The sequence below is a fragment of the Podarcis bocagei genome (genome assembly GCF_964188305.1).
Source record: "Podarcis bocagei genome assembly, chromosome: 9".
NCBI lineage: Eukaryota > Metazoa > Chordata > Lepidosauria > Squamata > Lacertidae > Podarcis > Podarcis bocagei.
In genome coordinates this window covers 35,702,985-35,718,634 of record NC_138134.1, presented here as the reverse complement: position 1 = coordinate 35,718,634, position 15,650 = coordinate 35,702,985, and the positions used below count along the sequence as shown (strand labels likewise).

Sequence of the window (15,650 nt, the reverse complement as noted above, 5' to 3'; positions counted from 1 at the left end):
GGCTATTCATGGCTGCATCTAAACTTTGAAGCATAAAGAAAAGGGGGTTGGAGAGAGACCACACCCCACAACCTCCTAGTTTTCCAAACGGGAGGAGCATAGGAGCCAACTCCTAGGGGTCGTGGTCCCTTTGCCACCCCCAATAAAATACTGTATCTGAAGGGGCCAAGCCCCCTCCCCCGCCAGTTGATGGGCATTGCCATTCAGATGAGGGGGTGCGCCGCGCCTTGTGATCGATTATGCAAGGCGGGGCTTATTTCCCTCCCCAAGCCTGACATTTTATTGAAGTTCGCACCCCTGGGGAGGAGAGAGTCGCCTTCCACTGCGAGCTCCCCTCAGCCTCGCCTTTCCCCTCGCTGCCCCGCTCCCACCCCAGCGCCAGCTGCCGCCATCGCGAACTGCGCCCGCGCCGCGCCTCCAGGACCGCGCAGGGAGGGGGAGAGCGCGTAGGAGCCATTCCCTTCTCTCCCCGCCACCCCGCACCAAGTCGCGCGCTGACGTCGCGTCACCCCCCCGCCCCCAATCCCCCCTCTCCTCCTGTTAGGATAGTCGGGCTAGGACCCCGGAAGTGCCGGCTTGGCGGAATCTGGGGAGAAAGCGTGGACAGCCAAGGCGGCGGCAGGCGCAGCAGCTGCAACCCCGTCTGCACTTCGGTGCGGGGCAGCGTCGGAGGAGGAGGACGACGAGGCGGCGGAGGCGCTGCTGCCGCCGCCGTGGGTGGGGGCGCCGCGCTCGCCTCGCCTGCCTCCCTCTGGGCGACCTGCCGGGGGTGTCCCAGCGCTCGCGGCTGGAATGGTGCTGGCGCCGGCACGCGGTGCCCGCGTTCCCCGGAGAGAGCAGCCCGAGCGGAGGAGCCGCCGCGATGGAGATGCTGCTGCTGCAGCCGTTGGGGTGAGCGGCGCCGGCGGGCGGGCGCGCATGGGGGTCCGGGGGGGGGGAGAGGCGCGTCGCTGGGCTGGGCCACGCGTAATAACGGTGCGAGGGATCCTGGAGAGGGCATCCACCACCACCTCGGCAGAGTGTACTTTGGACCAGGCCTCGGCCCCGCCGCCGGTTGGGGATACCGAAGGTCCGCTTTTTGGAACGAACGGAGCAGTTATTTCGGAGCACGGGCAGAGTTTGTTTCCTGTTCCCCAGAGGCCAGCCCGCAGGCGCCCCAGAGCAAAGGGAGTGGGGTTGGTATAGAAGGGTCGCCTTTGGGGCGATGCTCTCGGGCGTGGAAGGGATGCTCCCTGGTCCCACACCTTTGGGTGCTGGCCGAGTGTCTGGAAACAGAAATGCACTCTGGACGTGCTCAGAAGCACTGCCCGTAGAATCTGTAAGTTCCAGGCCAAAACACTTTCTGGAAACCGGACCCTGGCCTTAATGTAAGTATGGGCTTCTTTGAGGTAGCCTGTAGTCTAATTTTGTGGAACACTTCCATTCATTCTAAGTGAAAGGGAGCAGCTTTCAGGCAGGCGTTTTCTTGTTTGTCTGCCCTTCACACTTACCGGGTCTGTATGTGCTCTTTTTAAATCCTAATGTGGGCTGGGGACAAGCTAGCAAGAGAAGAACCAGTTTATCTTCGTTTGTTCTTTTGTTTGAATTAGTAATAATTTCCTATTGAATAGTAGTGTATTTGGCGCTTGCAATGTGCTGGGTAATGCACAGGAGTGATGGTTTCTGCCTGTGAGGGCTGTAGTTTTGTTCTGCACAATCACTTTAATTCTTTAGCTTCAAATAACTATTCTGTCCCCCCTGCCCCTCTGGTTTTTGTTCACTACTTCTAACACCCATGTATTGAAAGATTAGGAAAATGCACCCTAATATGTTTCAACTGCTGCTTTGAAAGAGGTCCTGATAGCATTGTGAATTTGCAGTTTAAGTCAGTGCCCCTCACAGTGAGGTGCTAGAAGTGGAGACCTGTTGCCCATAGCTAAAAGACTCAGCAGGCAGGCTAGAGCATCCTCAAAGGCCCTTCTACTGAAGCATACCCCTGCTGTCAGATGTTAGATGACAGTAAGCAGAGAAAGAGCTTTCTCTGTGATGGTGCCTTTACTCTGGAATGCTCTCACCTGGTGCCTTGTTCAAGCTTTATGTGTCAAAACCTTATTATCCCAGGCTTCAAACAATTACTGACGCTGCTTTCTGAAACTTTGTGATTGTTGCTGTCCTAACATAGAAATATACTGAGTTAGACCATCCGGTCTGGCCATCTCAGAAATGCATATACACTGATGGGCAACAGTTTTCAGGATTTCGGACCCGACTTGGAGTCTTCATTATTTAGAGCATCTACTGTACTGACCTCCTTCAAAGAAAAGTTAACTCGAGCCAGAGCCAGCAAGGGTCTGTGGGTGGCTATATTTTTTATTTTTTATTTTTGGGGGTTGCATATTAATGTTCATTACTGCATTAACTGGATCTTCCTGCTTTGTAAATAGATAATAAAGTAAAATGCCATACAGTGGTGCCTCGCAAGACGAAAATAATTCATTCCGCGAGTCTTTTCGTCTTGCGATGTTTTTCGTCTTGTGAAGCACGGTCCGTCGCAACTGCGCCTCTTCAAGCGGCTTTAAGAAAAAAGCGCAAGGCGTTTTCGTCTTGCGAAGCAAGCCCATAGGGAAATTCGTCTAGCGAAGCAACGCAAAACTGAAAAACCCTTTCGTCTAGCAAGTTTTTCGTCTTGCGAGGCATTCGTCTTGCGGGGCACCACTGTATTTCCCACTTGTCTGCCACTTTCCACGTAGGTTTTTGGCCTAGCCTGAGTTACAGAAGAGTTAGGTTTTTTGGGGTAGTGGAAATCTCAATAACAAGGGGGGGGAACAGTTTGGAGAGGAAGGGGAGCTGGGAATGAAGCAGACAAGGCTGCTCATTTGCTCCTGCATGATTTGGAGGGAATGGAGAACACAGGAGAAGAGACTATGGGTTGGATCCAGGTGAAGTTAGTTGCATTTAAGCTGCCTAATTTCAGTGACAACCAAATATGACTAATTTGTTCCATTCCATCGATTTCAGTAGGACCTCAGTTCAACTTACTACACCTGCATCCTGCTATATGTATGAATAAATAACCAGCCTAAATTGTTCAAGAATTACATATCCAAATAATGGATGTAAATTGCTTCAGGTAATGGTGGGTATCAGCAAAAAAAATTGCCATAGGTTAGAGGGTTGTGTCATCCCCAAAGATTCTAAGAAGAGTTTTGTTAAGGTTCCTCCAAAGTCCTGTTTCTTGAAGCTAGGAAGGTGAGATGTATTGGAACAAGTTTAAGAATCTGCTGAAGCAATTAATCCAAGGGGAAGCGAGCCTGTTGTTTGTCACATTAGATTGAAGAAGCTCTTCTGGGACAGACAGTTTTGTGCATGATGATAGAAAAGGGATGGATGGATGAGGTGCATATTAAGACCAGTGATTCATCAGGTCCAAGTTTGGGGAGCTGTTGGCTCTCCAGTTGTTGCTGAACTGCAGTGCACATTGTCCTCGGCCTCTAGGCATGCATGCTAGGTCTGATGGGAGTTGGAGTTCGGCAATACCTGGAGGGCCAAAGGTCCCTCACACCTTATCTAGAATAACACCCTGTTTTCCATAGTGGCCTGCCAGGTGCCTCTTAGTGGGTAGGCTTCTAAGAATGATATTCAAAGATTTCTGAGGTCAGTGGAGCTACAGAAAGACATATTGCTACCCATATACAGTGGTACCTCGGGTTAAGTACTTAATTCGTTCCGGAGGTCCGTACTTAACCTGAAACTGTTCTTAACCTGAAGCACCACTTTAGCTAATGGGGCCTCCTGCTGCTGCCACACCACCGGAGCACGATTTCTGTTCTCTTCCTGAAGCAAAGTTCTTAACCTGAAGCACTAGTTCTGGGTTAGCGGAGTCTGTAACCTGAAGCGTCTGTAACCTGAAGTGTATGTAACCCGAGGTACCACTGTATATATGTGTTGTAAGGAATGTGAAAGCAGATGCACGTGCCGTGTCCCCAAACTAAGAGTTAAGTGTCTGTCTTCTAGTCTAAATGGCAACAGATCCCTTCCGTTTCCTGCACGGCAGACTGAGCATATTGGCGGGAAGCGGGGAGCATCCCGCTGGCTGTTGTCTTATAATCAACCATGCAAGCAACACTGATAAATGTTAAGTTGTTTATCAGGCTTGATTCTTGGAATAGTGGATTGAATGAGGTAGAGGTGGGTGCCAATTGTATGTTACCACCTCTTTATAATGAGTTATTGGACCGTTTTTAGAGAATAGGATGCAACACAGTGTAATCCCCATGTAATAAAAGATAAGCCCTACTGGAAAGGAGGGAAAAACTGGCAAAGATAATTAGCTGGGGCTCATGTTCTTTGGTGTCTCATAAAGTTTGACTCCTGGCCTTTTGTCATACAAACAGAGCCACTAAGTAGTTAAGAGCAGGGGCACTTCCTTGATTCTTAAAATGGTTTATTGAAGCAGAAGGGGGGGGGGTCCATATGTACACAAGCTAACTACCTGTAACTTTTCTTTGAGAGTTTCACAGTGATGTGGATTTTCTGGAAACCTTTTCTGTCCTAAATTTTCTGTCCTAAATTAGCTAAGATCTACTTTAGCATGTTGAAGTTATATTCAGTTAGCAAAGCTATTTTTATAAAAATAACCATGTCATTGTTGGTTTTATGTGCTGTTTGAAGTATTTAATTTTCCACTCAGTAGCCAGAATTATTTGAAATGAAGTGCTTTGTTCAGGAAAACAAGGCACACTTCATGTTGTTTACATGCTATATTCAAACATATTAAAAATTTTACGTGGAAATTCGTATTTCGATACTTCTGAAATGTTTTTACTTTAAAATACTTTTAAGACATGACAGCTCAGTAGCATACACTTCGTTTACATTACAGTGGTACCTCTAGTTACGAACTTAATTTGTTCCGGAGGTCCGTTCTTAACGTGAAACTGTTCTTAACTAGAAGCGTGCTTTCGCTAATAGGGCCTCTTGTTGCCGCTGCGCCACTGGCACACGATTTCCGTTCTCATCCAGGGGCAAAGTTCTCAACTCGAGGTGACTCTTCCAGGTTGGTGGAGTTTGTAACCTGAAGCGTTTGTAACATGAGGTGTTTGTGACTGGAGGTACCACTGTATTAACTTTTATTGTTGAAAGCTAAATACAGTATATTAATTTGCATTAGAATATAATTTTGGCATGCTTGAAGAACCATGTATCAACAAGGGGCAGTGTCACAAGGCATACTAACTAATGTGTGTAGATGTAGATTTAGGTCTCTTAGCAAATTAAGATAGTTGCTGGGACCTTACCCACACTGTGCTAGCATCTTTCATTTGATTTATTAGACTTATTAGTCGCTTGCTGCTCGAAGGTATTCTATGTGCTCGATCTTGTCCTCGATCTTGTCCATTGCACTTCCTTGCAGTTTGTTGAAGAACTGTTGAACTTTCAGAAGTTGGGCTGCACTGGGAGGACCTGTAGCTGGAAGCGCCGGTTGGGCAAGCAGTGGTACTTGCTGGATTGATCCACTGTAAAAGTTCTTAAAGTGGATGGGTTCTCTTCCAGAACTGGCACTAAGCGAAAAGAAGTAATAGAAGAGTAGTCATAGAATTGGAAGGGACCCTGAGGATCATCTATTATTATTTATTGAATTTATATACTGCCCTATGCTCATAGGTCTCAGGGCAGTTCTAGTCATTGCAATGCAGGAATACGCAGCTGCCCCGTATGGGAATCAAACCTGCAACCTTGGCATTATCAGCACCACACACTAACCAACTGAGCTATCCAGGCAGACAAGCCTCAAAAAGGACAGGAAGAGAAAAGGATATTGAGCAACTGCAAAAATAAAAAATAAAATACCATGCATGTTCCCTTAATGTAATGGACTTGGTGATATATAGAGGCAATTTCCGTAGCATGAGAGACTTTAGGTAACTAGAGGTGCAATGACTAGAAAACAATGTCTTAAAAAGGTTAATAAGAATGATGGTTTGAGCTGATCTATTTTCTTTGAAAGGCCAAGTTTGTCTTCCCCTTGATCTCTTTGGTGCTTGGATACAGACATTTGACGAGAAGGCTCTGCAGTCACTGATGGATTGACTCACTTTGTCACAGACATTCACTGTGACCTTTAGGACTGATTTGTTGGAAGGACAATCTGATCCTGATGCATTTGCACGGTACCTAGTGGCTCGAACTTGTGGAATAAGCCCTGTGCTTGCCTCTCTACTCTGACCTTTGGAGCAATTGCTAATATGTGATGACTTGGGTTACAGAGCAGCTCCATAATGAGATATTGTCAGTGGCCATTCTTGCTGCCTTGATTGGCAGGCAGGGGGAAGTCTCCTCGAATGAAGTAGTGTGAGATATCAGGCCCATGTGTCGTCATACTAGCACAGCGCTCCAGATGTTGTGGGACTACAGTTCCCATCAGGCTGAGCCAGCATGGTTAGAGATGATGGAATTGCAATCCAAAACATCGGAAGGCAAGCAGGTTTGGGAAGGACATTGGCGCTCATGTTTGGACTATAGTGTATCATTTGCAAGTGCAGGTAAGTCATGGCACTAGGGCTTTTTTCTAGATTTGGCTAAAGAGCACATCATTTTGGCCTCTTTCCTTGCAATCTGTTAGTACATCTTGAGTAAGTATCCATCAGAGCGACTCCTTTTAACTGGCACTGTTTTGATCTGCTATCAGTAATTTAATCTGATTAAATATCGGGGGGTTTTTTTGTCTTGGAGCATTTATATGCATGGATCTAAATAGTTCAGAGGTTTGGGTTGTTTGTCCTGAGTGTTGAGGGCCTGGTCAAAGCAAAGTTCTGCACCTGGCTTCCTTTCTTCAGGTGGTGATGATTCGGAAGCTGCAGAAATGTAGGCGGTAAAACCTTTTAGCCCATGTTTGTGACAAACTCTCCAGCAGACAGTTAATGAACCAGCCTTTCTTACTTGCAGATGTACCAAACTGTGCCAGCAGAAACCTCTGGATCTGAAAGATGATAATACTGAAAAGCACTGTCCTGTTACAGTGAACCCTTGGCATATGAAGAACGCTTTCAAAGTTATGAATGAATTAAGAAGGTACTACTTCTTGATATACACATAGTCTGATTGCTTGTCTGGTCATTCACTGAGCTTTGCCATTGATGGGATGTACAGGCTAGCATCATGTCCTAAGATGGGATCGGGAGATTCTCTTCTGCATGCACATCCCCTCAAAAGCAGCTCCCTTAGAAAGTTGGTTTTCTTTTTTGCAAGGCGGGGGGGGGGGGTAAGGTGAGTTGCATCTAGATAAACTTTTCCATATGTAGAAGCCTACACTTCTGCATCCATTCACGGTGGTAGTTCTGCATCTTAAATGTGGGTTGCTACAAACTCTGCAAAACTGGTGGGCTGGTTTCAAGCAGTGGGAGCCCACATAACCTTCCCCATAGGAAAGAAAGTTATGAGAACTGTCTTGGGCCGTGAGATAAATCCCATAATTCCTATTAGGATAGTCGCTGTGACAATAAAGTGTAGACGAAAGATGGGACAGAATTGTAAGAAATGGTTTTGTTTTTGAGCTTAGTTGGTGCAGGGGCACTTCGGGGGCATAGTAACAGCATCACCTGTCACTTTTCTACTTGATATTGCCCCTGTCCCCCACTTCGAAAGTATTTTGTTTACTCTTTTTGTGTATAGTTCCCACATACTTTGTTCAAAGTCTTGTGCACCCATGCCTGGAATGGCACAAGTGTCTCCCTCTTTTTTGGCTCATGGCACCTTGATTTTGTTCAGAAGTAATACAATTAGTTGGTAGCTTCTAGCCTGTTTGCATTATGAGACTTCTTCACCCATTATATGCATGGAGAGATCCTCATACAATGACTGGGGCCAGCCCTGGAGTTGGGGATGGTGTTGTCCCCACTTTGGAAACTTTGTGCCAGTGTGGATATCTGCAGGGATGAAGTCTGCTCATGAGCAGGTGCTGCTCTCCAGAGCTAGGGCAGGTGACTTGCCTCTCCTTAGTTGTTGCAAGAGGACGCTGTACCACATATAACATGCAAACCTGCTTTGTAAGTCTCAGGGTTTTGTGAATAAGCTTGATTAGGACCTGCCATCTTGCATGGACAAGAGGGTAAACTAGTCTGACATCCACGAATGTGCACAGCTACTCTGTGCACAGACTGCAGTCTACAGTGTGCTGTCTGCTAGGTCTTCTCCCAGCAGAAATAAGGGTCGCTGTATTGTGTTCTGCATACATTTCATTCCTCACAACCAGAAATTCCTTGCCTTCATGTTTTTAAACGAAATGTCCTTGAGTTCATTTGCCTCTTTAAAATTCAGTTTGGAGGGACACACTTAATGTTCAACTTCTTCCATTTGTAGGCAAATTGAATCTTGGCAAATAGTATGAAACTATCTGTATATTAATAAATTGTTGTTTTGCCTCTCTGAGCTTCACCCATCCTGCAAGTGATTCTGCCATCTGTCTTGCCTCTTCCTGCTTTGAATACACCCCAATAACAAATTTTCCTTCCTTTGAATGGCTTGAATTCAGCTTGTGTTTTGCTATGTTATATTGAAAGTGTTGTTATGTTATTGTTTTGCTGTGTTGTTATGAAATTGTTTTGTTTTTTTGTAGTGTATGTTTAAAATGCGTCCTGCTTCTTTGTTGTAAGCCGCTTTGAGCTTGGGGTGTGTGCGTATGTGTGTGGAAAAAGTGGCATACAAACAAAATGGATGAATGAGGGATCTAGGGAAAAGGTCCAGGTAGTGAAACCATGCATGGTCCTAATTCAGTGACTAGAACATTGGGTCAATATTTTTGAGTTTGAGGTTCATTGTGTGATGTTGGACAGGCAGCTGTCTTTTGCCCTTGGTTCTCCATCTGTAAAATCGGAATACCAATGAAGTTAATAGTTCTTAATAAGATGAAGGTGTGATTAGTGGAGAGCTGCAGATGTGATGCAATAAAAATAAGCCAAGAGAGGCATGTTAATAGTGGCATCATCACTACCAAGAGGAGCAGTAAGCTTCTGGACTTTGGCTGCACTCTCCTCATTTTATTTTTTAAAATGCGGGGGGGGGGGGACTGATATTGCTGGGGTTTAGCAAAACTCCCTGTTCCCAATTGGCAACTTTCATAAACGTGGGTAATGGTTATACTTTTTGAAATGCATCAGGAAATTAAATATATCTTAAAAGCTTATTGGGGAGAGTATATAACATTAGCAGCTTCGTAGCAGGTGCTGTTTGGGAATTCTAAGAAACCAAAAAAATTAATGCAGTTTTTAAATTAGAAGTTAAAACTAGTGCAGTTTTAAAAGCCTTCCATCTTAATTCAGAATGGCATATGATTGTATCCAAACATAGATAAAAATGTGCTCCTTGATCTCAGGCACCATCATACAGAATTTGGTTATGATATCTCAAGAGGGGTCTGAATACAGAGCACACAAGCAGCTTTCCAAAACAGACAGTAGATGTTTGCTTTCTTCCAGATTCTGCATTGTTCACAACTCATCCTCTTCTTTTCTCGTTTTCTACATAGTCAAAACTTGTTGTGTGATGTGACAATAGTAGCTGAAGACATGGAAATTGCAGCTCATAGAGTTGTGTTAGCAGCTTGCAGCCCATACTTCCATGCCATGTTTACAGGTACTGTACTACTTTGTTTCTTACTTCTTGAAACCATAGCATAGCTAAATGAGTATACAAGGTCAAAACACTGCAGCGGAAATGGAATTGGGAGGGGTTGGGGGGTGAGAGAGTGTTGAGACATCAGTTGCAATATTTGAAAATGTCAAGCTATTAACAGGCATGGAGGACTTAATGACTTTGCCGTCTTATTGCTGGAGTTCATGTTTTAGTATTCTTTGCATAACTCTAAGTGACAGCTGGACTGTATATCTTGCCGTAAATTATATGCCAGCTGGGGTTTTTCTCCTTTTCTCTCTCTCTCCTTGCACTGCTTATGATGTGTGTTTAAGGCTGAAATGTTAGTGGGTTTTCAGGACACAAGAATGGTTGCATTTGTCTTTGGGGTTGATGTGCAGATGGCCTTCCAGCTGTTGTGCTCTGAATTCCAAACCAGCATGACCAGTGGCCAGGAATGATGGGAACTGTAGCCCAACCTCATACAGAGGGCCACAGATTCTCTTCTTTAGATGACTTCAGTGTTGTTTAGGATAAATATTCAGTCAGTCATCAGGAAAGTATTAGTATTGAAGCTCTGACTAAGCCTCCTTTCCCTTTATACTAAAGTTTCTTACGTTAGGAATTCTTATTTTCAGACCAAGTCAATCACTACCTGCATTATTTTGATTCAGGTGTCTTCTTAAAAGATAGATGAAAGAAAAATATGGAGTTCTCATACAAGTTAGAAATTATTCTGTCAGCTTAAATGCTTTTGTTCGATGTGTGTAATCAAATGCTAGGTAGTCCATTGTTATGACCGGCTGTGGCTGTGGCTGAACACATTCCCTGATGGCTCTGGTCTCCCCTTACACGCCATTTTTATTTAGAAAATTATGATCCATCTTTGGGTCTTCAGAGTGGCCACCATGGTGGCTTTCAGATGTAATACAAGTAAAAAATGTATATGCAATGGGATAATTAACAATGGCAGCAAGAGAACAGCAAAAAAAAAACCTTCAGTTTAAAAATTCACCTCTGTCTGTCCCATCTTCCATTGCAATTGGGTTATGTGCTCTGGCTTCACAGGCAGGAGTTTTAGCATCTCTGTTGCCTATGTATGTGTAGAGTCTGGGAGTTTTTTGTTCCACTCAGAAAACATATTCCAAAAGGACCAAACTATTGACTATCCAGCTAGAATTCTAGTTCGGAGACTATTTCCTTCTTATCTCATCTGTCTTGTTTTGTAATTCTATCCCATACTGCAGGGGTAGCCAATGTGGTATACTCCAGATGTTGTTCAACTCCAGTTCCCATTAGCCTATGCCAGCAGGCAGGGCTGATGGGAGCTGGAGTCTAGCAACACCATGTTGGCTACACCTGCCAGGCACAATGGGCTGTATCCAACTAAGTATGATTAATGTTGGGTACAGCCCAATTACATTGGGGCTGTACTACAGGTTACAGTAGGCTTTTTCCTGCTGTTGAGCAGAAGCAGTCAATCATTATCTTTATTGTGGTCACAGACCAGAGCAGAAGCAGTTAAATATACCTTGGACAAACTTCATTGCTATTAGAGGCACTGGCTTTTTCTGGTCTTGGAGTCTTGTTCTGAATCCTCTTCTCTTGCAAATATTTGTGCTGGCACTGCAGATGGTCTTCATGACCAGCCTTTCAGCCTCCACAAGCTGACACCATATTTCCCTATTTTCTGGCTAGAGGTGAAATTGTTTTGAGAGATAGTGAATCAAATGCTGCTGCGAATAATCCTCCTTGTGGGCTGCTAGAATTTTCTAAGGCAGTTTCTACTGGTATCATTTAAATATATTGAAAGCTGATTGTATCAAGCCGTTATTCCAGTTTGTATGAGTGCTTTGGTGCCCTTTCTGCATAGTTTTCATGTGCTGAGTTTTATGAACCCATGAAGTTTTTAGCCCTGAAATTACAAATAGATATAGACATTTTAGACTGGCATCCAAGGTTTTCACAGTTTTGTGCAGATCATAGCAGGAAGCGTAGCTAAACCTGATAGTTGCTCCATAAATTCAAAATATTTTTCCAGCACTTTGTGGTTTTTATTGGGGATGAGGGGGTGTCTTCCAAAAAGAGACACACTGATCTATATACTGTAGCTTCGTTCTGGAGAATAAGCTTTTCCTTTCTCTTCTCTTAGAGGAAAGTTTTTGTGCTGAGGAAGCCACCTGGAACTGCAACATATTGATGCCAATTGCCAGTATCTGATTAAATTAACAGAGCTATACAACCATGTATTATAGGTGAAATGAGCGAGAGTCAGGCAAAGAGAGTTCGAATAAAGGAAGTTGATGGATGGACCCTTAAGATGCTCATTGAATATGTTTACACTGCTGAAATTCAGCTTACAGAGGAAAATGTACAGGTGAGTAGGAGGATACTGTCAACTCATCCTTTAATGGTATGCATAATGACACAAAAAGTAAGGCACTCCCCCACCCCTATGAGGGTAATGACATTTATTTTTAGCATCTTAGTCATAAGAAGGATGTGTGCTTTTTAATAGCATTTATGTGATCTTATAGCACTTCTTTTTCTTGTTCAAAATAACTGATACAGAACTTGCACTTTAAAGTCACCTGCTGTTTTACAGTCCTCAACAAGCCGTTTAGTAATTATAGATCAAATGGCCAGCAACCGCTAAATAAATAGCAAATATTTGTTCTGCATTCTGGAGAAGCTCAAAAACACACACAGAGGAACAGGTTTACTAGTTGTCCAGGTTGTTAACTAAATAGGCATAATCAGCCAGCTTTCTAAATGAACTCAGTTGTGGTTGTGGTTATGGTTGTTGTTGTTTTATTGATATAGATTGTTATATAACAACAATTACAAAACAAAAACAAAACTCAATTTCCCCCCGCTTCCCCCTTCCAGGACGGATCAGTCTGTTTAATTTAAAGTCCAGTCCGTGCCATTCTTCAGGATTATCAGTAAAGCATTTTATTAAAGGATGCCATATTTCAGCAAAATCATCTACATAATTTGTATCATTCAGTGCATGTCATCTCTTTGTTAATTTATCTGATGCAGCAGTCAACTTTATGTTGTTTCCAATGAGAAATACACAGATGTTCCAGTCTCTTCCAATTCTGTGCCACTACTGGGCATGCTGCTACTAAAAGAAAATTAATTGGTTCTTTATAACAGAGGTCAGATTGCCCTTCTTTAGAAATGATTAATCCAAACTTGGGGTACATTCCGTATGTTGACCTGTAATACAGCTTTTTTCCTGTAAATACCCTCTGCTGAGGGTCAGGGAACAGGTACGTGTGTGTGTGTGTGTGTGTGTGTGTGTGTGTGTGTGTGTGTGTTATGCAGCCTGCTTTGTGCCTCCTAAGTTAGCCTGCTATCTGACTGCAGTAGAAGATACTGTCCCATCACCAGTCGTGAAATAAGATTCAGCCACCAGTCTGGTCAGCTTCTGTATCTGGAATAGAGAGGGGGTTCCATCCCCTTGGGCTGCAAAATGTCTTCGGCCAGCCTGGTTCCTGGCAAAACTTACTGACCTGAAATCTGATTTCCTTATCAGCAGATAATGATGAGACTTAAAATGTCACAATAGCATTGCCTAATTGTAGCAACAATGTACTTAAGACCCTAGTGCAGTCTTAAACAGAATAATACCCCCCATTTGGGTTGGTACTGCCACATCCTTAGTCGCTGCAGAACTTCTATGAGCTATGACTGCTGCAATAGCCATCCCTACAGATTAGAAAAAATGATTGTTCGCTTACCAGAAATCAGATACCCATCTCTTTAGTGATTTGAGGGATTTAGGTTTCACTTTGTGAGCTCTGGTTTCTTACCTTACTAATCTTTCAGTGTACAGTGTTAAGCGTTTACAGTACTCGGGCTCTGCTGAGGTGGTAAATGTCATTGCTTGAACTATTAGGGCAAACCGTGGCATGTAAGAGTAGCAGAGATCTTGGTGCAGCAACATCAACCATTATTTATGGACGCGCTTCATTCAGCTTTATATACTGTTTCTGATTCCAGCCTACATGCTGCAATAATAAGCCGTCCAATGTACTATTACTACATTTCCTGAGTATCCATCTGGATCGCAGTATCTAACACAGTATTAATGATGGCAGCTGGTGTAGTCAACCTTTAACTCAAGCTTGTTTCCAAATCTGCCTAAAGATTCTTCTGCCGGGAAGGCCTCTGTGCATGTTTTTCGGTTAGAGTTGTGATGTGGCGCTTTGAGACCAATGTAGGATCATAGAATTGTAGAGTTGGAAGGAATCCCGAGGGTCATCTAGTTCAACTGGCCAGTTGCACTGAAAGGAGGGAAGGTGTAGGTCTCGTTTTTAACCGCAGAAGGGGTGCATGACTTGTCTTCCTGTAGCCCTCAAGTGCTTACAAACCACTTCCTTTTAGCTAAGCTTTGATGCTGGAAGTCTGTTTGGGAAAGGGAAAAGTGCTTGTTAAGAGCTGCAGGGAGGTGAATAGTGGGTGCAGCGAGAGTACAGCGCCTCTCACCTGTGCTCCTCTTTTTCTGTTAAATTTGATTGCCACTCCCTATGTGAATAGGGGAGAGCCACATGTAAAGCATGCAGAACTGCCAGCATCATATTAATATGGCCCTGAGTGTTGACACAGCTGTTTTTGCATATATAATATACACATGCGCACACATACATACATACATACACACATACACACACACGGTCAGCAAGAGAATGACTTCTGTTATATAGCCATCATTTGGTATTCTGTTGCACTTACAAGATGCTTCTTCATTTTCACATATTTGAAGTGCTTTGGCCCCACAAAATGTCTTTCCGAAGTCATTGGGATTGGTACCTAATGCATTGATTACATGGAGATCCCCCATCGCCAAAGCTCTTTTATAAGCAGTTCCTTTTACTTATATTTGTACTCACAGCCTGTCTTCCACAAAAGAGTAGATAAGTCTCCAAGGGATTTGCAGTCTCTGCAAAGAGTGATGAAAATGGGGGGGGGGGGGCTATTTCCCCTGAATTAGGAAGGGAGTTAGAGGTAATTAAAACCTTATATTTTATTCATTTATGAAACTCTTCATTCATATCCATCTACAGCTAAAAGTAATTGTTTACTTGATTATGTTAATGGACATGAAATGTGTGGGTTTCCATGTTTAGGACTGAGCCAGTACAGCAGAGCTGTTTTGACCCACCCAAGATAAGGTGGAAAGCTCCTTACCTGGCATTCCATCCTGACAGGTGTTGGTTGTCTTGTTTTTCATTGTGGACTTTGGAATCAAGCAGTGCCTCTGTTTTTCAGGACGGCTGAGCTCTGGGTAAGCCCTACAGGCAACTCACATTGGGTGTCTCCATGGAATTTAGTAAAATTTTAGTGTAAGGAGGCTACACTGTGTATACTTCAAAGTGTGTTCTGTTAGACACTAGGCTGGACTTTGATGATAGAGAAGAGGTATAGCTGCAATTATGGAAACTAGAATCCTGTGGCTACAAATTGAGGGTCTCTGCAACTGATTCCAGAAGCATTAGATTTGGCAGCCTTTATGGGCATCAATTTATGCTCCTTCGCTTCAGATGTTCATGTATATGTCACATTCCCTTTGTTTGCAACCTGAACAAGCAGGCTGCACTGTGGCTGTTCTCCTTCTTGATGGTAGAGAATTATATACAATTCTCTAAAAAACCCCAAACAGCTGCTGTGCATTCCTGCGGTATGCAAATGTTGTGTGTAATGCCCTCCATCTTGTATATAAATGGTGTGTGTAATACTAGTGATCTAATGATCTCGTCCTTTGCAATTTGAGTCCTATTTCCTGTTAGGTATGACTTGCCAGTATCTTTCAACTCATTATCTGGTACAGCATGTAGCATTTCTGACAAACTGTTTGGCCAAATGTTCACTAAACGCAAGAAAATGTCTCAAGCTGTTGCATAGTCAACACTTTCAACGGCAGCAATTAAGGATTTTTAATACCTAATAGCTTGCTGGCTTAAAAAAATTCCTTAATTGTTGGGATGGGTTTGACCGGTTTGACATAGAATTAAACTGCTGTGAGTAATATCACA

General features: G+C 43.7%; 1 protein-coding gene across 3 annotated transcripts in view; it reads left to right on the top strand.

Annotated features, from left to right (window-relative positions):
• Nucleotides 1-565: 565 nt before the first annotated feature.
• KLHL2 (kelch like family member 2) overlaps nucleotides 566-15,650 on the top strand; it is a 39,506-nt gene continuing 24,421 nt past the window's right edge. Inside the window, exons 1-4 of one of the 3 annotated variants that reach the window (XM_081208895.1) lie at nucleotides 566-891; nucleotides 6,925-7,050; nucleotides 9,503-9,609; nucleotides 11,862-11,983. In XM_081208895.1, the coding sequence (XP_081065021.1) occupies nucleotides 863-891; nucleotides 6,925-7,050; nucleotides 9,503-9,609; nucleotides 11,862-11,983 (384 nt within the window). In that variant the 5' untranslated portion in view covers nucleotides 566-862. Of the gene's footprint in view, nucleotides 892-6,924; nucleotides 7,051-9,502; nucleotides 9,610-11,758; nucleotides 11,984-15,650 lie in introns of those variants that run through there. The other 2 variants (XM_081208896.1, XM_081208897.1) reach the window with 2 other exon arrangements.